Source organism: Bos mutus, chromosome 22 (assembly GCF_027580195.1).
Source record: "Bos mutus isolate GX-2022 chromosome 22, NWIPB_WYAK_1.1, whole genome shotgun sequence".
NCBI classification, from domain to species: domain Eukaryota; kingdom Metazoa; phylum Chordata; class Mammalia; order Artiodactyla; family Bovidae; genus Bos; species Bos mutus.
Genome location: NC_091638.1, coordinates 60372612 through 60400514, shown reverse-complemented (window position 1 = coordinate 60400514; position 27903 = coordinate 60372612). Strand labels below are relative to the sequence as shown.

Genomic DNA, 27903 nt, shown 5'->3' with positions numbered 1-27903 from the left:
CACAGATCCTGGTGGACCTCTCGAACCCTGGCGGCCGCCCGGCGCTGGCCTACGAGAGCGTGGTGGCCCAGGAGGGCAGCCCCATTCTGCGTGACCTGGTGCTCAGCCCTGACCGCCGGTACCTGTATGCCATGACAGAGAAGCAGGTGGGCGCCCCAGGAGCTGGGGGGGCTCACCAGCCCGCCGGACCTCCTCCCTGACCGACTGGGCACCCCTGGGGATGAACGCCCGATGAATGCCTCCAGGCTGGGGGCTGGCATTGGAGGGGGAGCGTCCGGGGTCCCTGGCTCCTGGCTCTGGCCTGGCCGCTTCCTCCAGGCCACGCGCTGTGCTGCTTCTGCCCAGCCTGCCTGGAGCCCGCCGCTGCCCTCTGCCCCGCCTGCTGACCCCTGGCAGCGGGAGCAGCAGGTGAGGCCAGGCCTCTGTCCCTCCTGGCAGCTGCCTCCTCCTTTGCCCCCCGGCCCTGGCCCCCGCCGTCACTCCGCCTTGGGAGCGGCCGAGGTCGGGGTGAGCAGGCCCACCCACCTCCCGGCTGAGGACTGGGGCCTGTGGCTCCCTCGGGAATGTCGGGGCGCAGCAGGGCAGGAGGGACCGGGTGACTCCCAGGACGGACAGAGCCGTCTCCCGGGCCCGCTACTGTCTGCAGAGAGGCAGGTCTGCGTGGCCTGACTTGGGCAGGACTGCGGTGACCCTCGAGTGGATGAGGCATAAGGAGGGCCTGAGACGGGGGCTCCCGGTGTCTGGGGGCGAGCCTGACTTCAAGGGTCCTCCGCCAGGTGACGCGGGTGCCCGTGGAGAGCTGTGTGCAGTACACGTCGTGTGAGCTGTGCCTGGGGTCCCGGGACCCCCACTGCGGCTGGTGTGTCCTGCACAGCATGTGAGTCTGGCCCGGGCAGCCTCGCGGAGAGTCTGGAGGCCCTGGCCTAGTGCTAACTCCCCTGGGTCCGGTTGGGGGCGGTGGGCATCCTGTGAGCTACCGAGTGTCGGAGGCCCAGCACCCCCGGGCCAGGACAGGGTGCAGGGTGGCCTGGAGCCCCTCTGGCCTCCTGCCCGAGCCCAGCCCACGCCCCCGCCTGCAGCTGCTCCCGCCAGGACGCCTGCGAGCGGGCCACGGAGCCCCAGCGCTTCGCCGCTGACCTGCTGCAGTGCGTGCAGCTAAGCGTGCAGCCTCGCAACGTGTCCGTGACTACATCTCAGGTTCCGGTGAGTGCGGCTGCCCGTGGTGGGGCGGGGCGGAGCCCTGGGTGGGCGGGGCCCTGGGTGGGGCGGGGCCCGGGGCGGGCTGGGGGTCCCCCTGGGCTGCTCACCCTGTCCCCTGCCCCACCCCCCAGCTCGTGCTGCAGGCCTGGAACGTGCCCGACCTCTCGGCCGGCATCAACTGCTCCTTCGAGGACTTCACTGAGTCTGAGGGCGTTCTGGAGGACGGCCGGATCCACTGCCGCACCCCCTCGGCCCGGGAGGTGGCGCCCATCACGCGGGGCCAGGGTGAGGCCGCGGGGCCCTCCAGTCGAGGCGGGGGGCCTTGGTCAGTGCAAGGTGGCAGGGGAAAGACTGCAGCCAGTCCCCGCCCACTGGGGTGGGCGCTGGGCCCCTGGTGGAGGGGAGGGTCCTCGGCAAGGCCCTGCGCTGGCTCCCGGGGCCAACGTGGGGCCCTGGTGACCCGGCTTGTGCTGCTTGCGCAGGAGACCAGCGGGTGGTCAAGCTCTACTTGAAGTCCAAGGAGACGGGCAAGAAATTCGCGTCCGTGGACTTCGTCTTCTACAACTGTAGCGTCCACCAGTCGTGAGTGTCCCACCCCACTCGCAGCTTCTCAGGCCTGACGCCCGGCGCTCAGGAGGCAGCGGGGGTGTGATGCAATGATTCACCCCCTGTGCGCCGTGGGCACCAGAGTGAGGCAGGGCACTAGGGTCGCTGCTGCTTTGTCTGGGCAGGAGACGGCCGGCCAGGGGTGGGCACTCAGGACCTGGCGCCTGGGGGCAGAAGGATCTGGTCCCCGGGGTTGGGGGGCCACTGGGGCGTGGCTGGCAGGCCATGGGTGCTCTCCTGGGGCTTCAGAGGAAGGATGGGAGACGCTGAGGGCCTGGCTGTGTGTCCCCCTGGGTCCGGGCACGTGGGGCAGGGTGCCCAGCCTGGGCGGGGTCAGCCTTGAGCCAAGGCCCTGGGTTTTCAGTTGTGTCTTTGCGGACTAACCCACAGGCTGACACCCATCTGGCGGCTCACGGGCGCCCACTGGGGGCCTAGGTGTTGCTCCTCCATCGAGGTCCGGCCTCCCCGTGCTGGGCAGGCTGGGATCTTTGGGGTGGGGGCTGTGTTCCAGAGGCTGGGAGGGGGCGAGGCGCTGTGTGGAGGCCGAGCCATGGGCTCCCTGGAGTTGCAGCTGAGGGTTCAGGGCGGGGCTCCGTGGCCTGTCCAGGCCCCCACCCGGCGAGCCTTGTTCCAGTCAGGGAGCCAACTTTCACTGGGGCTGTCCCACCTACGCTTAAATCTTAGTTTATTAGGAAGAGGTGGGATTTAAGACATGCCTCTCAGGACGCCCCTGGTAGTTCGGTGGTTAGCACCACGCTCTTAATGCAGGAGCCTGGGCTTGGTCCCTGGTCGGGGAACTAGACGCCGCATGCTGCCACACAAAGATCCCAAGTGGTGCGGCTGACACCCTGTGCAGCTGGGTGACGGGTAATCGAGAGAAGCCTCTAGTAGTTGCTCCGTCGTGTCCGACTCTCTGTGACCCCGTGGACTGTAGCCCACCAGGCTTCTCTGTCCATGGGATTCTCCAGGCAAAAGTACTGGAGTGGGTTGCCATGCCTTCCTCCAGGGGATCTTCCCGACCTAAGGATCACACCTGGATCTCCTACATTGCAGGCAGATTCTTTATCATCTGAGCCACCAGGGAAGCCCTAAAACTATATATTAAAAAAAAATTACACAAGAATGTGCCTCCCAGCTGCACTAAATACGTTTTCAGTGTTGATAGTTGAGTGGCCTGGTGCCGGCTTCAGAGGATTCTGTCCTTGAGAGGGTCTGACGGGGCTGTGGGGGGAGCGGGGTGGGGAGCCCCGGCAGGCAGTGAGCAGCTCTGGGCAGCGAGGCGCAGCCCCAGGGTGGGTGGGGCCCCGCCTCACCGCCCGCGTCTCCCGCAGCTGCCTGTCCTGCGTCAGCGGCTCCTTCCCCTGCCACTGGTGCAAGTACCGCCACGTGTGCACGCACAGCGCCGCCGACTGCTCCTTCCTAGAGGGCCGCGTCAACGTGTCCGAGGTACGGGGCTGTGGGCTGGCGCTGGAGGCACAGAGGAGCTGTGTGCGGGGTGCTGGCCAGAAGGGCTGTCCCGCCTGGGACTGTCGCCGGTGGCGTTGGCTGGGGGTCACCTCTTGGGGGCTACACGCCAAAGGCATGTCCATGCACAGTGGGGGCAGGGGCCGTCTGTCCAGCATGCTGGTGGGGGGAGGGAGTTCCATGAGGACGGGGGCTGGGCTGAGTTGCAGGTGTCTGGTGGTCTCCAGAGTCACCGTGAGGCCGCATGGTCCTTGACGGTCACTGGGGGTGATAGCTCTGGGGCTGGGCAGAGCCCTGACTTTGTTCCGGGCGGTGGGGCTGGACTTGCCCAGGGAGGAGGACGAGCCAGTGTGGACCCCTCACAGAACCTGCCCTGGCTGCCCTCGCCCACCCCGCGCCTCGTGGGCCTTGGCTTTTCCACTTCCCAGTGAGGATGCACGTCCAGGACAAGCTGGCAGCGGGTGGAAGGAGCCGGGAGCAGGCGGGCATCCGGTGGAGTGGGCGAGTGGATGCCCCAGATGTGCAGCCTGCCCTGGGGGCCGCCCGTGGGCTGAGCCAGCTGGCGGTGGCCGTATAATGACGTGTGAGGGGGGCCCTGGTCCTCACAGGCCGGCCCTGATCACACTGCCTGTCTGAGCTGTTCTGCAGAGGGTGCCCCCCAGGGGTCCCCCAGCAGGGCGCCTGTCTGGGCTTGGCCGTGGACACAGAGCAGCCGGTGTAGACCCTGCTCAGGCCGGGTGGGGGCAGGGGCAATCGGGGTCAAGGGGCCTGTTGGAGGTGGGCTGACTTCAGGGACGCCCCCTCTCAGCTGATCCCAGGTCACGTGGGGCTGTCCCTAAGGAGTGTCAGGTTGGCTTCCAGGGTGACCCCCCTCCCCTCAGCGCGTGCTCAGGTCATGGGGGCCTGGGTCCCAGCTCCCCAGCGCCTTCCTGCCTGCGATGGCGGCTCAGGGTCCTTGCACTTCCACATCTGCTCAGTTGTCTTCAAGGGGGCCACCAGTGCAAGGTGGGGAGGGGACGGCCTGGCGGGGGTCTCATGTGGAGCCCCTGACAGAGGGCCGCCATGCTGTGGGAGTGGCCCATGCCCAGGCCCGGGACTGCCCCCGTCCAGCCTCCGCAGCAGTGGGGCGTGGGGGGTTTCACACCAGGGTCATGTGCCCTGCCAAGGCCCGTGACTGTGGTGCCCCCAGCAGCAGGATGGAGGGCCATCGTCCGGACGCTCCCTTGGTCTGTGTGAGGGGACGGGCAGCAGCAGTCGTGGCCCCTCGTTCGCGTGTGGACCCGGACGGGGCTGGGGAGGGCTCGTGTCCACACCGCTCGCCTGCCCCCAGCCTGGCCTCAGCCGCTCAAAGGGCTTGCGCCAGGCCCGAGCCGACCCCTCTCTGGGGCCAGGGTCCTGAGAGGCCAAGGCCACAACGAGGCTCTGGCCTGATGGGGGTGGTCTGTGCCCTGAGACCCCCGGGGGACAGCAGCAGCACTTGGCTCCTGGCCGCAGAGGGGGTGAGGTAGGGGATGGTGGGAGCGGGGCCCTGGGGCTCCTGACAGCACTGGAGGGGCAGTGGGGGCCCCGGGCTGGGGGCTGGGCACTGCTGGCTGCTGTGGGCATGTGCCTGCTGGCCGCTGCTGTGGGGCTGTGGCCTGAGCTCCACACGCTCTGCCGGCCAGTGCCCGCGTGCCAGTGAGTGTGCCGTCAGCACCCACGTGCCGGCCAGTGCCTGTGTGCCTGTCTGCCCACGTGCTGGCCAGTGCCCATGTGCCAGCCAGTGTGCCAGTCAGTGCTCGTGTGCCAGTCAGTGTGCCCATCAGCGCGCACATGCCAGCCAGTGCCCGCGTGCGTGCCTGTCGGTGCCTGCGCGCCAGCCAGTGTGCCAGTCAGTGCCCACGTGCCGGCCAGTGCCCGTGTGCAGGTGGCCCCCGGGGCACCTGCAGACCCAGCCAGGGGTCAGCCTGCCAGGCCTGCCCTGCTCCCTCGGTGCCCACAGGGGCCCTGGGAACCTCTGCAAAGCCAGCCCTGCCGCCTCGGGAGCTGCCTGTTTTCAGCGTCTCTATTTAAAGCTCCTTCTGCGGGGCTCCCGCGGGCCGGCTCCGGCTCCTCCACGGCCTCGCCAGCGCTGCTGCAAGCAAGCCGGGCCGTTGCATCAGTTATTGTTGCTGAAACGCTGGCCCTGGGGGCCGGGCTGTTTTTCTGCCCGCTCTGACTATTTTTACCTACTCCCCGGGCCCCCGGCCGAGAGCTCGTGCCTGCTTCTGCCTCAGGGGCCTGTCGGCTGCTCCCAGATGGGGCCCCTCTGGTGAGGGTCCCAGGGGCAGGCCTGCCCAGGTCGTGGTGTGCCGCTGGCATGCCTGTGTGTGGGGTGGGCGTGCGATGCTAGATCGGGCCCCGTGCAGCCGCCCTCCGCCTCCAGCCTCAGCTGCAGCCTTGTACCCCCAGGACTGCCCACAGATCCTGCCCTCCACCCAGATCTACGTGCCGGTGGGCGTGGTGAAGCCCATCACCCTGACCGCCCGGAATCTGCCGCAGCCGCAGTCGGGCCAGCGGGGGTACGAGTGCCTGTTCCACCTCCCTGGGGGCCCGGCCCGCGTCGGCGCCGTGCGCTTCAACAGCTCCAGCCTGCAATGCCAGAACTCCTCAGTGAGTCCGCTCAGCGCCAGGGCGCCCGCGGGGACCCTGTGCTGTGGGTTTCTGCTTTAGCAAAAGGGCTCCGTGCAGGGAGCGCCCTGGTCACCCCCTCAGGCCACACCAGCCCCTCAGCTGGGAGGTCCCAGGTGAGCAGGCCGCAGGGGCCACTCCCAGAGCCGCCCTGATGCTCGGAGGGAGCTTGTCCATCTCAGACGTGGGTGAGGGGCCTGGGTGGGCTCAGGGCACAAGGGACATCCCTGGGGGCCGAGGTCAGGGAGACAGCACCAGCTCCTTTGAGGTGTCCTGTGTCAGGACGTGGCCGCCGTGCGTGGTGGCTGGTGTGGGCAGCCGCCCTTCAAGCCTCCCGTCTGACAGGGTGACCTTCCAAAGGCCTTGGATTGCATCCTGTGAGTTTAGTGATGGTGGTGTCCACAGAGCTAGAACCTCGTTGTGGGAGAGGGGAGAGGGCTGACTTGGCGGTCCTGAGGCGGTCTCCCCATCTGTTCAGGACGGCAGTGGGCCTCCTGGCACGGGTCAAGGCCCTGAGTGGTGGGTGGGTGCCTCTGGGTCATCTGCCAGGCCCCCAGAACCTAGGGGAGGGGCATGAGGTCCGAAGTCAGGGTCCATTTTTCTTGGCTCTGTCCTGGCCAGGTGGGCCTGGGGCCCAGGGGTCAGCATAGTCTCAGGGCAGGTTGGCCGTCGGCTGGCGCCTAGGGTCCCCACGCCTGCCTGCCTGCCTGGCCAGTCCCGTTTTCTGTCTGCCTCCTTGGCTTCTGTGGGCCCCGCCCTCCGCCTGTCTCTCACTCTGGCTCCCCTTCCTCCCTGTGCCTCCCCAAGCCCGCTGTCTCTTCTCCCCATCCCTGGGCCTCTGTCACCTCTGTCCACCACCCCCCCCCAACCCCTCCAGGCCCACATTTGTCTTTCCTGCAGCCCCATGTGAAGGGAAAAGAAAGCATCGGGGAGTTTGATAGGATCCAATTACATTCCTGCAGATAAGATGATGATGAATTGCCCTGGGACAGAGCGCAAGTCTTCAGCTGAGAAAGTGGGACACAGCTGGGCTCCCCGGGAGGGCTGTGTCCCTGAGCCCAGCCCAGCCTGGGGGCGCTTGGGGGGTGCAGCCCTCACGAGGGACACATATGTCACACTCAGGGCAGTCCCAGGGGAGGGCTTGTTGCGCCCGCCTGGAGATGAGGAAGTGTCCTTGACGTGTGCCCAGGGAGTGCGGGGGAGTCCTGGCGTCCTAGTGGGGGTCACCCTGGAGGCTGTGGTCCTGTGGCTGCTGGAGGGCGGGGGTGGCAGCCGCCTATGTGCAGAGGAGCGGCTGGATGGGGGCAGACACTTGGGCCCTCGGCTGGCTTGGGCGGGGGTGTGGTGGGGATGGATGCCGGGACGGGCGGGGGGATGTTGGGTGTCGGGGTGCAGATCGGCCCCCAGACCCTGTGCTGCCAGGCCTGCCACCAGTGGCTGGTGCTGGAGGTGGCCACGAGGGACACGCAGGCCCGGCTGCGTGGCCTGACCCTCTTCCTGCCGCTGCAGTACTCCTACGAGGGCAACGACGTCAGCGACCTGCCTGTGAACCTGTCCGTGGTGTGGAATGGCCACTTCGTCATCGACAACCCGCAGAATATCCAGGGTGAGCCGGGTGCAGGGCGGCCTGGGGGGCGGGCCTGCGGGCGGCCACTGACCCCTGTCCTCTCTGCAGCCCACCTGTACAAGTGTCCCGCCCTGCGGGAGAGCTGCGGCCTCTGCCTCAAGGCCGACCCTCGCTTCGAGTGCGGCTGGTGCGTGGCCGAGCGCCGCTGCTCCCTGCGTCCTCACTGCCCCGCAGACTCGCCTGCCGAATGGATGCACGCTCGCCACGGCAGCAGCCGCTGTGCCGATCCCAAGATCCTCAAGGTAGGCGCGCCCCCAAGCCTGTGGCCCGGGGTCGGTGGGGGGGCTCCGACACCCGGCCATCGCCCCAGCTGTCCCCTCTTCCCACAGATGTCCCCTGAGACGGGCCCGCGGCAGGGCGGCACGCGGCTCACCATCACGGGCGAGAACCTGGGGCTGCGCTTCGAGGATGTGCGGCTGGGCGTGCGCGTGGGCAAGGTGCTATGCAGCCCGGTGGAGAGCGAGTACATCAGCGCAGAGCAGTGAGTGGGGCGCGGCAAGAGGGTGGATGGGGCCTGCGGGGCGGGGCCTGCAGGGGTGGGGGCGTGCCCTGCGGGGCGTGCACGTCAAGGTGCTGTGCAGCCCAGTGGAGAGCAGAGTATGTCAGACCCAAGCAGCAAGTGGGGGCGGGGCCTGCGGGGCCATGGCAGAGTGGGTGGGGCCTGTATGGGCGGGCCGGACCTGTGGGGTGGGGCCAGATGGTGGGAGGGGTAGAGTGGGCGGGGCCTGTGTGGGCGGGGCAGGGGCAAGGTGCTGTGCAGCCCAGTGGGTAGCGAGTATGTTAGCGCCTAGCAGTGAGTGGGACGGGGCCTGTGGGACGCGGCCGGCGATTGGGTGGGGCTGGTGCTGCGGCTGCTGAGGCCCCCGCGTGCCCACAGGATCGTCTGTGAGATCGGGGACGCCAGCACCGTGCGGGCCCACGACGCCCTGGTGGAAGTGTGCGTGCGGGACTGCTCCCCTCGCTACCGCGCCCTGTCGCCCAAGCGCTTCACCTTTGTGGTAAGCCCGCCCTCCTGCCCTGCGACCTCTCCTCCCAGGCCCCAGGGGACAAGGGGCCCCCCCAACAACTCGTCCATGGAGGTGGCCCGGGGTTCAGGTGACCTCGAATGACGGCCCCAGCCCCGCGCTGCTCATCTCCAGGGCCTGACTCAGGGGCCCCTTTGCACATGGGACCCTGCCTGTGGGCGCCGTCCCAGACCCAGTGCGCACAGACCTGGGCTTCTCGGAGCCCCAGCCCGTCCCTTCTCTTCCCAGACGCCGACCTTCTACCGCGTGAGCCCTGCCCGCGGGCCCCTTTCGGGGGGCACCTGGATTGGCATCGAGGGCAGCCACCTGAACGCGGGCAGCGATGTGGCGGTGTCGGTCGGCGGCCGGCCCTGCTCCTTCTCCTGGTATGTGGGGACCCCAGGCTCGCCCCGCCTGCCCTGGGTGGCGGTTGGTTCAGATGGCTGGGCGCCCCCTCCGTTGCCTGGGAAACAAGGGGGACTGTGGCGAGCCTGGCTGGGGTAATCACTATGGAAACCTAGAGAGGAGAAGGTTACCATGGAGACAGGCTTCCTCCAGAGCAGGTGGGCGGGGCCTGGGTGGGCGGGGCCTGGCCTGAGGGGCGGCCGCCGAGCCCTACCCTGGGCTGATGCCCCCAGAGCACAGCCGTTTAGAGAAATTCTTAAGAGAGAGAAAGGGAATCTTAACAAAAGCCGGGAGCCTTGAAGTGGATAATTTTAGATTAGGGATGATAATGGAGCGAGCCTTTAAATATTTTCCTGCGGTAATTACCCGTTATCAGACTAATTATTGGTGTTTGCAGCCTGCCGCGTGCGGGCCTGGCGGCTGTGGTTGTAGGCACTGAGGGGACAGGCAGGTGCAGGCGGTGACCGGGCTGGCTGCCCCGTAGGGTGACCCAGCACCCCCACTTCAGCAGCCCGTTTCGCCAGCTCATGGCCCAGACTTGGGATTAGCCTGTTTTCAGATCAGAGACGATGGGGGTGGGGGAGTGAGTGCATCGTGTGTGTCCTTCCAGGAAGCAGGAGCCCTGAGCGTGGGGCTCTGACCCTGAGCGTGGGGCTCTGGCCCTGAGTGTGGTCCCTGAGTGTGAAGCTCTGACCCTGAGCATGGGCTCTGACCCTGGGTCTGAGCCTGAGCGTGAGGCTCTGGCCGTGAGCGTGGAGCTCTGGCCGTGAGCGTGGAGCTCTAACCCTGAGCGTGGGGCTCTGGCCATGAGCGTGGAGCTCTGACCCTGAGCGTGGGGCTCTGGCCATGAGCGTGAAGCTCTGACCCTGAGCGTGGGGCTCTGACCCTGAGCATGGGGCTCTGGCCCTGGGTCTGAGCCTGAGCGTGAGGCTCTGACCCTGAGCGTGGGGCTCTGGCCGTGAGTGTGGAGCTCTGACCCTGAGTGTGAAGCTCTGACCCTGAGCATGGGCTCTGACCCTGGGTCTGAGCCTGAGCGTGAGGCTCTGACCCTGAGCGTGGGGCTCTGACCCTGAGCGTGGGGCTCTGGCCGTGAACATGGAGCTCTGACCCTGAGCGTGGGGCTCTGACCCTGAGCATGGGGCTCTGGCCCTGAGCATGGGGTCTGGCCCCGTTGGTCGGACATTGAAACTGTGGGGTCCGTCCAGCTAGCCAGCCCTGGGCGATCGATGGGGCTGTCACAGGGCTGCCTTGAGGCCCAGTGAGCCCCTTCCTGCCCAGCAGGCCTGCTCCTGGTGCCTGTGGGCCTGGCTCTGTGGATCGAGACACAGCCAGATTCATCAGCTGACACCACAGAGGAGGCAGATGCGGGGGTGGGGGTGTCCCCTAGAGAGGGAGCTTGGATCCCAGACCCGCCTCTCAGCTGGGGACGTACCGCACAGGGGCACAGACAGCACCTGGCCCCTGGCAGGGGCTGACGGGGGAAGTGACTCCCACAGTCCTCAGCCGCCTGGAGGCAGGGCCCGCAGTGGCCTGTGTCACGGGGAGGCAGGTGAGGCCGGAGTGGGACGTGGCCAGTGACATGCCTGCAGCCTGTGGTGGTGGAGCCTGGATGCTCAGGCAGGTTGGAGGCGCCTCACTGCCCCCGCCCCGCCGCCCCTCCAGGAGGAATTCCCGGGAGATCCGGTGTCTGACGCCTCCGGGGCAGAGCCCGGGCAGCGTCCCCATAGTTGTCAACATCAACCGCGCTCAGCTCACCAACCCCGAGGTCAAGTACAACTACACCGAGGACCCCACCATCCTGAGGATTGACCCTGAGTGGAGCATCAACAGGTCAGGGCACCCCTGGGGGCCTCCCCCCTGCTCTAAGCCCCGCAGCCCTTGATCTGCCCACCCTGAGCCCCGCGACCCCAGTCCTGAGCCGCCAGAGACCAGCACGTGGCTCGGGGCCCCTGCTGCCGGCTCTCGGCTCAGCCCTCACGCCGTCCCGCCACCCAGCGCGGTGCCAAGAGGCTTTAGCCCTTGACCACCTCTTGGGAGGCCAGGTGGGGTGTCTGTGCCTCCCGTTTGTGCTGGGCCCTGGGGAAAGGGGCCCCGGGTGTCCCATCTGTGACTCCTACCACCCTCATCTTTTAGTGGAGGGACCCTTCTAACAGTCACGGGCACCAACCTGGCCACTGTCCGCGAACCGCGCATCCGAGCCAAGTACGGCGGCGTTGAGAGGGAAAATGTGAGTCCCTGCTGGGCCCTGCCCCCCACGCCTGCCATCGAGGCCGTGCTTGGGGGGTCCCAGGGAGGGTGGGTGTGCCGCTGCTGGCGCCTGGCCCCTCGTGGAGCAGCCAGCCCAGCGGCCCCTGCCCTGCATCCCCAGAGCTGCCTGGTGTACAACGACACCACCATGGTATGCCGGGCCCCGTCGGTGGACAATGGCGTGCGCAGCCCACCCGAGCTCGGGGAGCGGCCGGACGAGCTGGGCTTCGTCATGGACGACGTGCGCGCTCTGCTGGTGCTCAACACCTCGTCTTTCCTCTACTATCCGGACCCCGTGCTGGAGCCGCTCAGCCCCACCGGCCTGCTGGAGCTGAAGCCCAGCTCGCCGCTCATCCTCAAGGTGGGCCGCGCGGGGTCGGCGTCGGGGGCGGAGGCTGATTGGCGGCGGCTGCGGCTGGCTCACCCCATCCTGCCCGCAGGGCCGCAACCTGCTGCCGCCGGCGCCTGGCAACTCTCGCCTCAACTACACGGTGCTCATCGGCTCGACGCCGTGCGCCCTCACCGTGTCCGAGACGCAGCTGCTCTGCGAGTCGCCCAACCTCACCGGGCAGCACAAGGTCACGGTGGGTCCACGCCCCCGGCGCCCCACTCAGGGCCACCCACCCCGGAGGGAGCCCCCCAGCGCCTGCACGCCCCACCCTGCCAAGCTCTCGGGGCCCTGAGCCGTGGGCGCCGGGCACCCCCTGAGCGACCTGCGCCCCCAGGTCCGGGCCGGCGGCTTCGAGTTCTCGCCAGGGGTGCTGCAGATGTACTCGGACAGCCTGCTGACGCTGCCCGCCATCGTGGGCATCGGCGGGGGCGGGGGCCTCCTGCTGCTGGTCATCGTGGCCGTGCTCATCGCCTACAAGCGCAAGTCGCGGGACGCCGACCGCACCCTGAAGCGCCTGCAGCTGCAAATGGACAACCTGGAGTCTCGTGTGGCCCTGGAGTGCAAGGAAGGTGGGCGGGAGGCGGGGCTGGGGCGGGGACCGGGGCGGGCTCAGGGGGCAGGCTCGGGGGGCGGGGCTGGGCGGGGCTGGGCGGGGCTGGCCCTGCCGCTGAACTGGGCCGCGCTGCCCACCGAATCCACTCGTCTCCTACGCTCCCATAGGCCTTGCTGTGCCGGGCTTGGTCCAGGGAGGCAGGGGAGGTCCGAATGGGGCCTTTGTGGGGTGCTCCCTCAGACAGACCCCGCCAGAAGCCCCTGCTTGTGTCCCAGCCTGGCTGGAGGATGCCGGGTGGACACACGGTGTCTCAGTCTTCCTTGCGTGTGAACGGACACGCGTCCAGGTGCGGGGACACTGCGCCTGCTGCTGAGGGCGGCGTGGCGCCCTTTCCCCGGGCGTGGTGGGTGGTCAGTGATCCACGAGCCCGTGTACGTTGTTCCGTCGGGTGGCCGGGGGTGGCCCGGGGGCGGGGGGCCTCTCTGTGTGCACGGCCTTCTGCCTGGCCCCTGTTCTGAGTCACCCAGTGGAGCGGGAGTCTGTCCTGCCCTGGAGAGTGAGTGGGGAAAAGCCGGTCAGGCCGCGACCGCGTCCCCTGTGCTGTGTCCGGTGTCTGCAGCCCAGCCAGGCCTCCTGTCCCCAGAACCCGTCTTCTGGGACTCCTCCCTGTGCGGTGACAGGACGACCCCAGAGGGCAGGCTTGGTGTCCGTGCACCTGGTCACGTGCCCCCTGCCCGCAAGAGCCCCCAACCGGGAGGTGGACCCCAGGGGCGGGGGCGGCCTGAGAGTGGGAGGAGCTCTGCAGGCCGGAAATCTGAGAAGTGGCTTGGGGGTGGAGGCTCAGGGGGAGGGCCGAGGGCGTCCCCAGGGTGCCTGTGTGTCCAGGGGAGACCAGTGGCTCATCCCCACGGAGCAGAGGCTGCCCCTCCAGAGCTCAGTGCTAAGGGCATGACTGCTGTGGGACCAGTGGGTGGGCGTGAGGGGTGGGCACCCCGGCCGGGGCCACTGGGACCCTGGTGGGTTCAGCGCCTGTGTGCCCGTGTGGGCTCCGGGCAGCAGCCTGGACCTGCGCTGGCTGCCATCCAGCTGGCTGGCTTTTCTGGCCGGAGCCGTCAGCCAGCGGGAGAAGGGTGGGCGTCTACTCAGAGCCCAGCCCACGCGTGCCTCTCAGAGCCCTTTCGGTGCGGGGCACTCATGAGAACGAGGGGCCCCAGAGCAGATGCCCAGCAGCAGACAGGGAGGTGAGGACTGGCTCCTGTTCAGCGCCCCTGACATGCCCGGCGCCCTCTGGCTCCTGACCAGACAGTGCACACCTCACAGCTCTGGAATGTTCTGAGAACTGCGGAGCCGCCCCGAACGGGCGGGCATGTTGGGGGCCCGCTGGCCTGAGTGGTGGACAGCTCTGCTCCCTCCCAGGCAGCCAGAGCCAGGGCAGCCACAAGCACCCCGGCCTCTGGGACCGGGGCCCCCAGCCCAGCCCGATCTCTGCCCTCGTCTCGGTTACGTCTGCAGCAGCTCGGGGGTGGGGGACACAGCCGGGCAGGCCCAGCAAGACTCTGAGTGTCGGGTGGGCAGGGCTGGCGGGTGGGCAGGGCCGGGTGGGTCCCGCAGGACCCTGTGTGGGGTGGGTGGGGCCGGGCAACCACCTTGATGCCTCGTCTGGCCGCAGCCTTTGCCGAGCTGCAGACGGACATCCACGAGTTGACCAACGACCTGGACGGCGCCGGCATCCCCTTCCTGGACTACCGCACCTACGCCATGCGCGTGCTCTTCCCGGGGATCGAGGACCACCCAGTGCTCAAGGAGATGGAGGTGGGCTGCCGGCCCTCTCCGTGGGGGTCCTGGGGCCCTGGAGCAGCGGGGGCCTGGGGGCCAGCCCGAGCCTCCTGGGAGGGGGGCCTGGTGCCAGCAAACCACCCCTAGCCTGGGCTCCCGGGGCCCAGCAGTTTCTCTGGGCCTCTGGTCCACCATGCACCACCCACGCTGGCCAGCCTGCTGAAGGGGAGTGGGCTGGCTCCCACATCCTCCTGGGCGCCCCAGTGGCTGGCCAGGAGCCCACGCCCCGGTTCAGAACTGGCAGGACTCAGCAAGTCCAGTCTGTCATGCTTTGTGGGCAGGGCCATCCCTTCCCCGCACCCCTAGGATGTCGGGGCTCCGATCCCATCCCAGGTGGCTCTGTGGGTGGAGACCTCCTCTCTAGCGACACCTCAGCAGGCCTTCCCGTCACTGGCAGGGGCCCTGGGCTGCTCACTGCTGCTTGCTTCCCGGGGTGGCGCCGCGCGGGGGCTCCCTGTCCTGGCAGGTGTCTCTCCCGGGGTTGTGGTCCGCTGTGCTATGTGACGGGTCTTAGATGTGACTGTGTGTCCCGCCTGAGCTGGGAGCCTGTGTCCCTTCTGCTTCAGTAAGCTCTGGGGCAGAAAAGAGCGAACACGTGGGGCCCTGGAGCCAGCCATGCCTGCATCCCACCCCCGTGTCCCACCCCTGTGCTGGGAGACCCCAAAGAGCCACGCCCCTGTCCGGACTTCAGTGTCCGCTGTGCGGTGGGGAGAGGGGTTTCTGTGTTGGTGCTGGCGTCAGTGGCTGCGGACGGGCACTCCTGGTGCCAGTGGACACCAGGCTTCCTCTGAGCTGTTGGAGCCAGGCCGTGCAGAGGGAGGTGGGGCAGACACCTCACCGCTGTGCCCAGACCTCTGCCCACCATGGGCTTCTCATGTAGCTGCCAGGCCATAGCCATTCTGCGAGGACTTGGGGCTTGGGGTCCCGCCAGGGTGATGGGTGACTGGACGCCCAGGCCTGCACGGTCCCTCAGCCAGAAGGGGCTGGTGCTTCTTAGATCTGAGCAGGCCTGCGGTCCCCCAGGTGCAGGCCAATGTGGAGAAGTCGCTGACGCTGTTCGGCCAGCTGCTGACCAAGAAGCACTTCCTGCTGACCTTCATCCGCACGCTGGAGGCCCAGCGCAGCTTCTCCATGCGGGACCGCGGCAACGTGGCCTCGCTTATCATGACGGCCCTGCAGGGCGAGATGGAGTATGCCACGGGCGTGCTCAAGCAGCTGTTGTCCGACCTCATCGAGAAGAATCTGGAGAGCAAGAACCACCCCAAGCTGCTGCTGCGCCGGTGCGTCCCCGCCCCACCCCCGCCTGCCCCCCACCCTCCCCCCCTCCGTGTACCCCACCCGCCCCCGCCCCCGCCCCCTTGTGGCCCCACCCACCTGCACCCCTGTGTCCCTGCCCACTGCCCCCCTGTAGCCCCCACTTCCCTGTGCTCCTGCCCGCCCACGCCCCCTCCCTGCCTGCGTCCCTCTGCCCCATGCCTGTGTACCCCTGCCCACCTACAACCTGTCTGCCCACTGTGCCCTGGGCATTCCTGTGCCCACCCACAGCCTGGCTCACCCACACCCCTGCCCGCCCACCCCTGCGGCAGTGCGTCCACTGGCCCAGCCCAGGCACTGCTGAGGCGACTCTGGGGACCCACCTGGGGTATGCCCTGTCTGGGATCCTTGTCGCTGGGTGACACGTGCTCTGAGGCCAGGCCTGACCACTGGCCCTGAGGCAGTGGGGGTCGGGTGGGCCCGAGGTCACCCCACGTGCTCTGTTCCAGGACTGAGTCAGTGGCCGAGAAGATGCTAACCAACTGGTTCACTTTCCTTCTGTACAAGTTCCTCAAGGTGGGTGGCCGTGGGGGCCTGTGTGGGGGTGGGGGCTGCAGGTGCCTGCCACGGGTCCTCAACCTGGAGGCACGGAGGGGCCAAGACCCTGGTGTGACACCCCCGGGACACGCGTCTGTCCACTGGCGTCTCCAGAGGCCGTCCTGTCCTCCCTGAGCAGCCGAGGCAGGGTGCACGCCTGGCTCTCGTGGGGGTGGATGGCCGCACGTGGCTGAGCGGGCTGGAGGTCCAGGCCGTGTGGGGTTCATGTGGTCCCTGTGGCCCAGACCAAGGCTCACACGGAGCCCCTGGGCAGGGCGTCTGATTCAGCCCCTGTGCTGGCCCAGCCTGAGGAGGTGCCTGGTGGGGGGCACTCCCGTCGACCCCGTGCTGAGGAGGGGGCAGCCACCCGGGCTTCCTCCTGTTGTTGCCCAGACAGTTACCCCCAAGCCCTGGAGACCAGCCCTGGGGAGCCAGGCTATTGGAACGGGGTATATAGCCTGTGGGTGGCTGGACATGGGTGCAGATGGGCCTCACTGGGGCTGTGAGCAGCTCAGTGGGTCACCTGCGTTTTAGAGCTGGGAGGTTGTCCAACCCTGAGGTGTGTCTGACTTCCCTCGACAAACCCGAAGGCTTGGCAGGCGGGCCTAGTGTTCCCGCGGTCAGTGCTCCACAGTGGATGAGGAAGCGGCCATGCAGCCCCGTGACAGGCGGCCCGGATCTGGTCCTCTCTGTGTGACCCCGTGACGGGCAGCCCGGGTCTGGTCCTCTCTGTGTGCCCAGGTGACAGGCGGCCCGGGCCCGGTCCTCTCTGTGTGCCCGGGTGGCAGGCGGCCCGGGTCCGGTCCTCTCTGTGTGCCCGGGTGGATGTGGCCTTGGGCCTTGGTGGTGTCCCATGTCGGGGAAGATGGTGGGCCTTCCCGTCGTCTATGCTGGGGGCTGAGGCTGGCCGCTGCAGCTCAGCAGTCATGATAGCCCTGCTGGGCCGCAGGGCCGACGGGAAGGGGCAGCAGTGAGGGCATGGATAGGTCTGTGTAGGGTGAGCAGAGGCGTGGGGGTGGGGCAGGGGGTAGCCAGACGGAGACTGGAGGCCCAGGGGTGGACGCGAGGTCCAGAGAGGGGGGCCGGGCGGGCTGGTCTGGGGGAAGGTGGCTCAGCACACGGCCAGCTCATGCAGGAGGGCGGCAGGAACGGGGCTGGCTGCTGCTTGTAAAATATAGTGGTTTGCAGCCCATGTGATGTGCTCGTGTGTGTGTTACAGAGACTTCATGTTTTCGAGCTGTTTTATGTTTACGACGCTATGAAGCCAAGTTTACAGGCAAAACACCTTGAGAGATGGGCATGCTGTTGGATGGAGGGTTGAGGGGCGATCTGCACTCACAGCCACGCCTGGGCAGCCATCTCTTTAATCACACTGCCTGATTAAAGGCGGGAGCACCCAGTTCGAGGCCGTGTTCGGGGGGCCAGGGGCCAAGGAGCTGGAGCGGGCTGGGCAGCCGTCTGCCTGTGTCTCACTCACCCCCAAGCCCCAGGGCTGCCGAGACGGAGGCTACATGTCTGGCCCAGGCAGGGACTCAGTTGGAGCTAGGAGCCCTCCCCCAACAGCTGTTCCTTCATGGTGCCTGTTGTCCAGTGGTGTCCGCAGAGGCTCCCCTGACCCCCACCCTGCACTGGGGGTGTGACAGGAGCGCCACACTTGGCCTGGCCTTTGGGCGGCCTCCACCCCAGAGGGGAGACGGCAGGGAAGCATGCAAGACCAGTTACAGGGGCGTCAGACCCGCGGGCGCGGGCACCCCGGGACAGCAATGAGGCCCAGCGCCTTTCTGAGAGGCACCTTGGGTGGGGTCCGCAGTGGGGTCCTCTGGGGCGGGAAGACCCGAGGGGTGGAGCCCTGGTCACTGGTGGAGGCCCGGACGCGGGGCGCGCTGGGTGGCAGGGGAGCAGCGGGACGTGGGAGGGACGTGAGGTGGGGGTTGGGCAGCACAGAGGCGCCCAGGCGCACCAGGCAAGTGTCTGCTCCGGGACTGTGTTGACCGCATGCTCTGGAGCAGCGGACGGAGGGGCAGGGGGTCCCTGACTTCCCGCGGGCGACGGTCACACCCAGTGCTGGGGCCGGGCCTGGCCTCATCCGTGGGCGGCACCGGCGGCCCTGGGCAGGAGTGGAGCTGGGCCCGCAGTCCTCCCGACACCAGGCCGCCTGTCCCCCAGGGCCCCTGCTGAGCTTTCCTCTGGGAGTTTCAGACCCACCAGGGGGACGGTTTCCAGTCAAGGGCTTTGATCACTTCCTCCTTGCACTTTGGGAGCGGGGTTCTCGGGTGGGCCGAGTTGCCCTTCCGGCAGGGCCAGGGCCGGCGCCGGGCCAGAGCCTGACGCCCCCGGCCCATGCCCACAGGAGTGCGCAGGGGAGCCGCTCTTCATGCTCTACTGCGCCATCAAGCAGCAGATGGAGAAGGGCCCCATCGACGCCATCACGGGCGAGGCTCGCTACTCGCTGAGCGAGGACAAGCTCATCCGGCAGCAGATTGACTACAAGACACTGGTGCGAAAGGGGGAAGTCGGGGGCCAGCCACATGCCCCAAGCCCCGCCCTCCCGCCCGCCACTCACATAAACCCCACCCATCTGCCCACCCCCACCCCAAACCCCGCCCACCGGCCAGCCACTCCCCAAACCCCGCCTACCCGCCCGCCCGTGTCCACACACCCTTCCCCGCCCACTGCCCAGCGAGGCGCAGGGAGCTGATCTCGCGTTCTCCCATCCTCAGACCCTGAACTGCGTAAACCCCGAGAATGAGAACGCGCCAGAGGTGCCGGTAAAGGGGCTGAACTGTGACACGGTGACGCAGGTCAAGGAGAAGTTGCTGGATGCCGTGTACAAGGGCGTCCCCTACTCCCAACGGCCCAAGGCTGGGGACATGGACCTGGGTGAGTCCGGGAGGGGCGCTGGCCCGGACGGTGGGAGGGCAGGGCTGTGATCTTGGGTGGGCTCCCCAGACTCCTCCCCAGGGTGGTAGAAGCCGTCGAGGGTGGGGTCCCATTTGCATCTAAAGCTGGGGGCTCACTGGCTCACCAGGAGGATAAGTAGGGAGGGAAAGTAGAGAAGAGCTGGTCTGGGCCGGTCTGGTCCCGTGGTGGACAAGGCTGGGCAGTGGAGGGAGGCCTGAGCGCCAGGCTGGGAGGAGGGCACACACAGGGTCCCTGGGGCCGCCTGGGGTGGGATATAGGGCTGCAGCTCAGTGCAGACAGGACGTGGACTGGAGGCAGGGCCTGCCCCTCTGCTGCCCAGCGTCCACTCAGGGCGCCGGGACCCTCCCCTCCCCCGCAGAGTGGCGGCAGGGCCGCATGGCCCGTATCATCCTGCAGGACGAGGACGTCACCACCAAGATCGACAACGACTGGAAGAGGCTCAACACGCTGGCGCACTACCAGGTAAGCTGCCGCGGCTGCGCTCGCCGTGTGGGCCGCGCTCCCTGCCGCCCTGGCGCACTACCGGGTGAGCTGCCGCGCTCCCTGCCGCCCTGCAGGTCCTGGGCCCGGGAGGCTGAGGCCCAGGGGAGAGACCGGCTCCGGGTGGTGGTTCCCATGTCACCTGGTCCTCCGTCCGCAGGTGACAGATGGGTCCTCAGTGGCCCTGGTGCCCAAGCAGACGTCCGCCTACAACATCTCCAACTCCTCCACCTTCACCAAGTCCCTCAGCAGATATGGTGAGGACCGGCCGGCGGGGGCAGGGGCAGGCCACTGACCGGGACAGGACCCTTGACCCAGGCACCGTGGGGCTACCTGGGATGGCTTAGTCATGGCCTGTCCCTGGGCCACTTGGCCTTGCCCTGGGCAGCACGGGCTCCTCGAGGCCATCACATGTGTCATCCCAGGGCATGGCTCCCCCTAGGTTTCAGATGGGGACACCAAGGCTCAGCCAGGGTCCCCAGCCAGGCGGGCGGGCGGGTGAGGGTACTGGACGCCACGACTGATGGTGGGGTGCCCGCAGAGAGCATGCTGCGCACGGCCAGCAGCCCCGACAGCCTGCGCTCGCGCACGCCCATGATCACACCCGACCTGGAGAGCGGCACCAAGCTGTGGCATCTGGTCAAGAACCACGACCACCTGGACCAGCGCGAGGGTGACCGCGGCAGCAAGATGGTCTCAGAGATCTACCTGACACGGTTGCTGGCCACTAAGGTGGGGGGGCGGGCCGGGGGTGAGGAGTTCCTGGGGCGGGGGCCGGGCGGGGGCGCCTGGGAGGCGCGGGCAGCCCTGAGCTGTGCCCCGCCCCCGCCCCGCCCCCAGGGCACGCTGCAGAAGTTCGTGGACGACCTGTTCGAGACCATCTTCAGCACGGCACACCGCGGCTCGGCTCTGCCGCTGGCCATCAAGTACATGTTCGACTTCCTGGACGAGCAGGCCGACCAGCACCAGATCCACGACGCGGACGTGCGCCACACTTGGAAGAGCAACTGGTACGGTGGGGGGGGGGGGGCCAGTCCCCTCCACGCGGGCCCCGTGACTCACCCGCGAAGCTGCTGCCCGTGACGGGGGCGCGGGCCCGCCTCCACGCGGGCCCCGTGACTCACCCGGCACGAGAAGCTGCTGCCCAGCTTGTGGGGCGTGTGCGCACGGGGGCGCGGCCAGTCCCCTCCACGCGGGCCCCCGTGACTCACCCGGCACGAGAAGCTGCTGCTCAGCTTGTGGGGCGTGTGCGCACGGGGGCGCGGGCCCGGTCCCCTCCACGCGGGCCCCCCTGACTCACCCGGCACGAGAAGCTGCTGCCCAGCTTGGGGCGCGACGGGGGGCCGGCCCGTCCCTCCACGCGGGCCCCCGACTCACCCGCACTAGAAGCTGCTGCTCAGCTTGTGGGCGCGTGCGACGGGCGGCCCGTCCTCCACGCTGGCCCCCTGACTCACCCGGCACGAGAAGCTGCTGCCCAGCTTGCAGGGCATGTGCGCACGTGGGCGCACAGTCGGTCCCCTCCACGCGGGGCTCCCTGACTCACCCAGCACGAGAATCTGCTGCCCAGTTCGCAGGGCGTGTGCACACGGGGGCGCGGGGCTGGTCCCCTCCACGCGGGCCTCCCTGACTCACCTGGGACGAGAAGCTGCTGACCATCTTGCGGGGGCGTGTGCGCATAGGTGTATTCACTGGGCGTACAGGATGGTGTGCTGGTGTGACCTGTGTGAGATATGGCTCGGGGGCCCAGCCCGTGCTGCCTACAGCAGCGAGGGTGATGGGACAGCGACCCCCTCCTAGCCCAGGCCCCCAGGCCAGCAGCCACTACCGGTCGGGCTCTCACCTCCAGAGCGGGCGGGGCACCCCGGCAGGGTGGGCCTGGTCCTCAGGAGCTCTGTGCCTCTGGCCTCTCCCTCCTCGTCCCCTGACCCCTCCCAGTGCCCTGGCCTCTGTGTGTGCCGCTGCTGCCCGAGCCTCACTCCCTCTGAGTGAGCCCACCGGGGCCTTCATGTCCACCTCTGCTGCCCACAGACTTTGAGGGGGTCCACAGGGCATGGGGGGAGGCAGCGTCGTGCAGGTCAGCATCATCCTGGGGCATTCCTAGGATGACGGAAGTTTCCAGGTGTGTGCTGGCCACGTGGCCAGGTGCAGCTGGGAGTACCTGACGTAACTGGTGCAGCCAAGGACCTGAATTTTTAGCTTAGTGACACACGGCTAGAGCTTTTAGCCCGGCTAGTGGCTGTCAAACAGATTGGTGTTTGGGGTCGGAGGTCAGTTGTCTCCGGGAGCCCTTCCTGGTCTTGTTACCAAGACTCGCGTGGGCAGGAACAGGGGAGCTGAGTGGGCCCTGAACAGGCACTCAGGCCTGGAGGACCCCGGCTGCGCACACGAGTGACCCCAGGTGACAGCGCCTCTGGGTGTGCACCCTTCTCCCTGGGACTGTGGGCAGGGGTGCAGCCCTCACTGCCGGGCTGTCTGGGCCCGTCTCCCCGGCTGCGTGGAGCCCCACAGTCGCTGTGCAGACTGGAGGCAGGAGGACGGGGAGGCCACAGGTCAGCCCTTCCCGCTGCGCCCCGGGGGTGGCCGAGGCCCCTCTGACGCTGCCTGCGCCCGCCTGCCTGCAGCCTGCCCCTGCGCTTCTGGGTGAACGTGATCAAGAACCCTCAGTTCGTGTTCGACATCCACAAGAGCAGCATCACGGACGCCTGCCTGTCGGTGGTAGCCCAGACCTTCATGGACTCCTGCTCCACGTCGGAGCACAAGCTGGGCAAGGACTCACCCTCCAACAAGCTGCTCTACGCCAAGGACATCCCCAACTACAAGAGCTGGGTGGAGAGGTGGGCGGGGCCGGGGGGGGGGGAGACGCAAAGGGGGCGGGGCCGGGCCGGGCAGGGTACGCAGGGGGAGGGGCTTTGCGGGGGAGGCAGAGGGGGCTGGCAAGGGACGCACAGTGGGTGGGGGCGGGACTTGGGGGGGTGCAGATGGGAAGGGGCTGGGGGGCGGGGAACGTAGAGAGGGCGAGGCCGCAGAGGGGGCAGGCCTGTTCCTCGCTCACACGCCCACCGCTGCAGGTACTACGCAGACATTGCTAAGATGCCCGCCATCAGCGACCAGGATATGAGCGCCTACCTGGCCGAGCAGTCGCGGCTGCACCTAAGCCAGTTCAACAGCATGAGCGCCTTGCATGAGATCTACTCCTACATCACCAAGTACAAGGACGAGGTCAGTGCAGACTCGTCTCTGCCCCGGGCTGCTGGACAGGCCTCGTGTCCTCGGCCTTCACACCGGCTCTGCTGCTGGGGGCCGGCGCTGGGCCTCCCTGAGATGTTGGGGACGGAGGACTGCGCCACAGGCTGGAGAGGCCCACTGGGCATGGCTGGGGCCCAGTCCTGAAGCCAGGGCAGGCCCGCCACAGAGCGTCACGCGCAGGAGGAGGGTGGCGGTGGCTATGGGGTATGTGGGCGTCAGAGGTGCGGGCTTCTCCCTGGCACACAGAACCTGACTGCCAGGGGCTGGAGGGCAGGGCGGGCATGTCAAGAAGTGGGGTGGGGTGGGCGAGGGGGAGGGTCAGGAGCCTGGTTCCCTGGGTCGAGAGGGTGGAGCAGTCAGCTCCGGAGACTTGGCCACAGGGCCGGACTTAGGGGTGGCAGGGAACCAGGGGATGGTCAGCTGAGACTGGAGGAGGGGCTTGGGGAGGGAGCCCAGAGCAGAGAAGCGGCTGTGCTGAGCCTGGGGCCAGCGGGCAGGGGCTGCGGGGGCAGGAGGGCCCGCCATGACCTGGGGTGGGGCTCGGTGAGGGGCACACAGACAGGGGCTGCGGGGGGAGGGCGGGGATGGCAACATGGCCGCTGGCGAGGGGGCGGCGCTGCCTGCCCACAGGATACACAAGTGTGAGCAGGGGTCACAGAGGACCCCTGGGAGTTCAGAGACACTGCACCCCGGGGACCTGGAGGGCTAGCAGGGGACCCGAGCACCGTTTGGGTGGTTTCAGGAGAAGAGGGTGGGGAGGAGACCCTGGCGACCTGGGGTCCTGGATCCAAGCCCAGGTCCCTCAGGCTCCGGCAGCGGGCACCGTGTGTGGTCTTGGAGCCCGCCTGAGGCCTCTGCCCGCCCCTGCAGATCCTGACGGCCCTGGAGAAGGATGAGCAGGCACGGCGGCAGCGGCTCCGTGGCAGGCTGGAGCAGGTGGTAGACACCATGGCCCTGAGCAGCTGAGCCACCGGCCCAACTGTCCGGCCAGCGGCAGTGAGTGAGAGGGCCCTGGCGGCGGCCTCCGCCTGGCGGCCAGAGCTGGGAGGTCCACGGAAGCAGCCTCGCCCGCAATGCCAGGGTCTTGTGCTGGGGCCAGGTGTGCGGCCCTGGACCCCGGCCCCTGCGTCCCCTTCCTGCCTGTGGGGTCCCAGCTCTTCTTTGGTGTGGGTGAGGCGGTGACTGCAGCCCTCCCCACACCCAGAGCTGTTTGCAAGGGGCTGGGGAGCCCAGGTATGACCCGGCCCCCTCAGGACAGCAGGGGGACTGCCAGAGCCCTCCAGGAAGGAGAGGCGAGGCTGCGGAGGCCAGCGGGCCAGGCCCGGGGCTAGGCGGGCCAGTGTGCCCGCCTCCTGGGCAGAATCTGAAGGCTGGGCCTGGCTGGCAGCCTGGGAGGGGAGGCGGCACGCCCAGGGCCCCGCCGCAGGGAGCTGAAGTCGGCCTTGGCCAGCGCCACCCACCTGCCACATCCTGGCATCCCCACGCCCGCTGCCGCTGCCATCCTCCGATTCACCGCGTGCTCTCCGCGGTCGAGGCCGGAGCGCTGCGTCGACCTCGCCCAGAGAGAGGCCCCTGGCTCCCTCCTATGGAGGGGCTGCAGGACGGCTCCACGCGGGGCCCAGGTGACTTCCGGAAGGACTCGGGTCCCCTTTTGTCCTCAGGGCTGTGCCTCTGGGAGCCACTGGGGCCTGGGGCTCTGGGCTGTGAGTGCACGTTCCCCTTATTTATTCCCCCCCTACCCCCCTGAAACCCGCCCTGCCCCAGGCTGAGCTCTCTGCTGTGGAAGGCCCTGGAGCCTGGCTGATCAGCCTCCTGCCCACTCCCCAACCTCCCGCCCACCCCCCAGCCTCCCACCCACCTTCCTGGGGCTTTCGTCTGGCCCCTCAGCAGCGTGCTGGCCCCTTGGAGGGTGGGACGCTTGGGGGACGTTGCTCGTTTTTTAGGGGAACAAGGGAGTCCTTCTGTGCTTGGACAGCTGGAGCTGTGGGGCCTCGGACCCTACACAGTGGCCTGGCCGGCAGCAGGACGCAGTGACCAGAGGGCTTGGAGGTCGGGGCCGCCCACCCTGCCCTCAGCTAGCAAGAGTACACATTTTTAATTAAAAAACCTGTACATATATATACATATATATATATATATATGTGGCTCTGCCTGTCTCCAGCCCCAGTGGGGTCCTGTACAGTTAACTGGAGGAGGAGGAATTTTACAGTTCAGAGTAAGAGCCGAGGCACCGGGACAGCCAAACCAAATGGGCGTGGCTGGCGTGGCCAACGTTTCCCGCTGGAGCGCCTGGGCCTCCGAGTCCAGCTGCGGGGCAGCCTGTCTCCGTGTTGGCGTGAGGAGACTGCTCGGCTGAGAGCTTCCCGGAGGCGGGCGGTGGATTCCTGCATGACTGTGCTAGCGTTTAGTATGACTTGATCTTTTTAAAACTGCAAGTGTTGAATACTAGAGGTTGTTAGGCCCCTTTTTTTCATGTTTTTTAATTAATCAGTCACTTGTGAAGGCAGTGTCCCGTCCCCTTTTCAATTCACTTTTTCGACGGTACTACAGATCCCCGCGGACTTTTAAGGGACAGCTAACTGTGGCCGGCCCCGCGCCTTCCCCGACGCGGCGTGAGCCCGCCTGAGAGCCTCCATCAGCTGAGCAGCTGCTCCCCCGCGGGGAGGAGGGGTGAAGTCCGCCACCTCCTGACTCAGGAAGCTCCTGGAACTGGGGGTCAGAGGCCCCCAAGCCCCACGGGCGCTGAGTAGGGCTCGGGCCCCCACGCGGTGGGTGTCCAGCAGGAGCTCAGGCCAGGCAGGCGCCGGGTTCCTGTGTGTGGCCCTTTCCCCCCGAGTCTTCCCTGAAGCTGCTTCTGATCGAAGCCCCCGTTCTTCCAGCCCCACTCCGGCCAGGGGGCTCCTTGGCCCCCGGCACCGCCCTCTCCGGAATCCAGTCCCCACCCCTTTCCTGGGCCTCCCTGGTCCTCACGCCCGTCCTGTGGTTGGGTCGGCAGGTTGGGCGGTGGGGACGCAGAAGCGCGGAGCTGCCGGCCCTGCCCAGCGCGTGGCCTCACAGAGCACAGAGGCGGGTTGGGGCGAGCACTTTAGCGCTGCTTGTTTACACACGAGCCAGTCACGGACCTGAGCCTGCCGTCCACCCGGCAGCACGGCCGCATCTCCTTCCCGGGGCAGGAGTCAGGCCGAATCCTCATCACCCAGCCCCCAGCCTGTCTCGCCCTTCGCACCTCCGTATCCTCCTGCCTGGCACTCTGACCCAGAGCCCAGCTCTGGCCTGAGGGTGGCCGGAGCACGGAGTGGAGCCCTGCTCTGCAGTCCTGGGGCCGGGAGGCTGGGCCAGACTGCCCACCTGTCCGGACTCTGCTGCTACTGCCTGCTGCCCCTGGCTGCCTCCTTTGCTGTCGCCCGCACGCCTCTCAGGAGCGCCAGGGATGGCTCGGCCACGGTCGGGAGCCTGGCCTCTCCATATACCTCGAGCTTGCCCACACTCCTCGACCCGGGCCCGCCCCGTCCCACAGGAGAGGCCCCCCCACCCCCGCTTTGCCCTTGCCGAGCGAGCCCTACCTGGCTCTCCCCCAGTGCTGGAGCTGAGGGCTCACGCCGTTGGTGCTACACAAGCTAGAGTAGATATATTTAGAGAGAGAGATATTTTTAAGACGAAGCCCACAGTTAGCTGTCCTTTAACGCCGCAGAGCCCCCACCCAAAAGAAGAGCGATGGCTCGGCGGCCTGAGCAGCCCCTCGGTCGCTGCCTCTCCCAGGGGCGGCGTGGCTGAGGCGCTCGGCTTGCAGGTTGTGTAAATACACGGCTATTTCCTATTTTACTGTCTCAGATTTAGTACTTGTAAATACACACACATTAAGGAGAGTAAACATTTTTGCTAAAACTCAGGGCTCCGGGTTTTCCTTGCTGGGAGGGGTCTAGGGTGGAGCCACATGGGCACCACAACAGCCAGCCCATCCCACTCCCCCCCCCCCCCCCCCTGCCCCACCTCCCTCTGAGCAGCATTTCTCGGGGTGTCAAGGCTCCTGCCCTCAGGGGGTGACTGCAGCAGGGGCCCCCAGGACCACCACCTTTGTTCTTCGGTGGGCCCTGAGGGTGGGGGGCCCAGCATCACAACTGGCCCCAGGGCCACCGGGCATTTCAGCTGAGACTTAAACCGGGGCCTGAGCCCCATCCAGAGGGTCCTGTTGACCTGGGCCCCCGCCTATGTCAGAACAGGAAGGGTGTGACGGACCCCAGAGAGCGAGCTGCACCTCGGCCTATGCCTGCCCTGCAGGCCGAGCCAGGTGGTGACAGTGATGAGGCTGACGGTCCCCTCGTGGTTCAGCCACCGTTCTGGCCAAGCGAACTGGTGTGGAGCTCACAGCCACTCAGACACAGGAAAGCTGAGGGGCATGGTGGGGAGTAGCCTTGGGGGACTGAAAGCCGGCCACGCGGCAGGAGAGGTCCCCAGAGAAGCCGGTGGCGCTCCAGCCTGCCTGCAGCATCTCCACCCGGAGAGCGCTGACAGTGGCCCATAAATCATCATCAGTACCTCCTGCTCCAAAAACAGGCCCATCCTGACATCCGGTCTGCGGAGCGGCAGCTCAGCGCCAAGCTCAATCACCAGAGAAATCAGTGTAATCAGCATGAAATTGCATCGGAAACAAATTTAGCAAACACAGTCCCATTTGGGGGTGTGACGTGGCCTGTTCGCATAGCTCTGTCCCCTCCAGCTTTCCGGCGCAATCAGCCCTGCCGAGGGCCTCAGGCCCGCCGGCGGGCACGTCAAAGCAGGCACGGGTCTGTGGGCGCAATTAGCGCTCAAATCAAGCAGGATGGGGGTGGGGGTGGTGCCATCTGACTGTCACGCACATGGGAGCATCCAGGCTCTTAGCCCTTAATGACAAGGCCGGGCAGGCCTGCTGCGCAGGGCAGCACACGGTGTGGGGGTGTCCGGTGGCCAGAGTGAAGGCTCCAGGACGCTGGGCTGAGCCCTTCTGTGTGCCAAGCTCTGCACGAAGCCGTGGCGATGCGGAGGCAGGGTTCAGGTAACAGCGCCTGGGAACACCCTGGTGACTGCACATGGGGGCCTGTGGTAGCCGCCAGCTGGACAGACAGGAAGGGCCACCTGGAGAGGGGCAGTGCCCCTCGGGCCAGGGTGACTCGGGCGGCCGTGCTCCACCAGGGAGCACAGGCTGGGTCGGCAGCATGCGAGGCCAAAGGTGGCCCACGCTGAGGGGGACCCCGGGCCCCAAGAGAAGCAGAGGCTGTCCTAGGCCCCTTGGGAAGCAAAGCGCGGGCCCTCAATCACACCTGGAGGCCGCGGGACCCTTCCGAGGCTTCTCCAGGGCGCCGAAGTCACCACGCGCCGGGCCTAAGCCGCCGCCCCACCCCGCACTTCCGCTTCCGGGCGCGTGGCTTCCTTCCTGTCACGTGAC

At 67.6% G+C, this 27903-nt stretch overlaps 1 protein-coding gene across 3 annotated transcripts in view; it reads left to right on the top strand.

The window, feature by feature from the left end:
• Nucleotides 1–27903, top strand: part of PLXNA1 (plexin A1) — a 62088-nt gene that overhangs the window by 13385 nt on the left and 20800 nt on the right. For 2 of the 3 annotated variants that reach the window (XM_070360231.1, XM_070360232.1), the window contains exons 4-31: nt 6–146; nt 777–877; nt 1080–1203; nt 1332–1485; nt 1683–1782; nt 3138–3252; nt 5701–5901; nt 7429–7525; nt 7595–7788; nt 7876–8027; nt 8424–8544; nt 8800–8936; nt 10618–10785; nt 11089–11182; nt 11324–11563; nt 11643–11786; nt 11928–12162; nt 13816–13958; nt 15006–15262; nt 15746–15812; nt 18184–18330; nt 18554–18713; nt 19114–19217; nt 19396–19492; nt 19777–19967; nt 20076–20245; nt 21857–22069; nt 22304–22454. In XM_070360231.1, the coding sequence (XP_070216332.1) occupies nt 6–146; nt 777–877; nt 1080–1203; nt 1332–1485; nt 1683–1782; nt 3138–3252; nt 5701–5901; nt 7429–7525; nt 7595–7788; nt 7876–8027; nt 8424–8544; nt 8800–8936; nt 10618–10785; nt 11089–11182; nt 11324–11563; nt 11643–11786; nt 11928–12162; nt 13816–13958; nt 15006–15262; nt 15746–15812; nt 18184–18330; nt 18554–18713; nt 19114–19217; nt 19396–19492; nt 19777–19967; nt 20076–20245; nt 21857–22069; nt 22304–22454 (4218 nt within the window). Of the gene's footprint in view, nt 1–5; nt 147–776; nt 878–1079; nt 1204–1331; nt 1486–1682; nt 1783–3137; nt 3253–5700; nt 5902–7428; nt 7526–7594; nt 7789–7875; nt 8028–8423; nt 8545–8799; nt 8937–10617; nt 10786–11088; nt 11183–11323; nt 11564–11642; nt 11787–11927; nt 12163–13815; nt 13959–15005; nt 15263–15745; nt 15813–18183; nt 18331–18553; nt 18714–19113; nt 19218–19395; nt 19493–19776; nt 19968–20075; nt 20246–21856; nt 22070–22303; nt 22455–23351; nt 26367–27903 lie in introns of those variants that run through there. The other variant, XM_070360233.1, reaches the window with a different exon arrangement.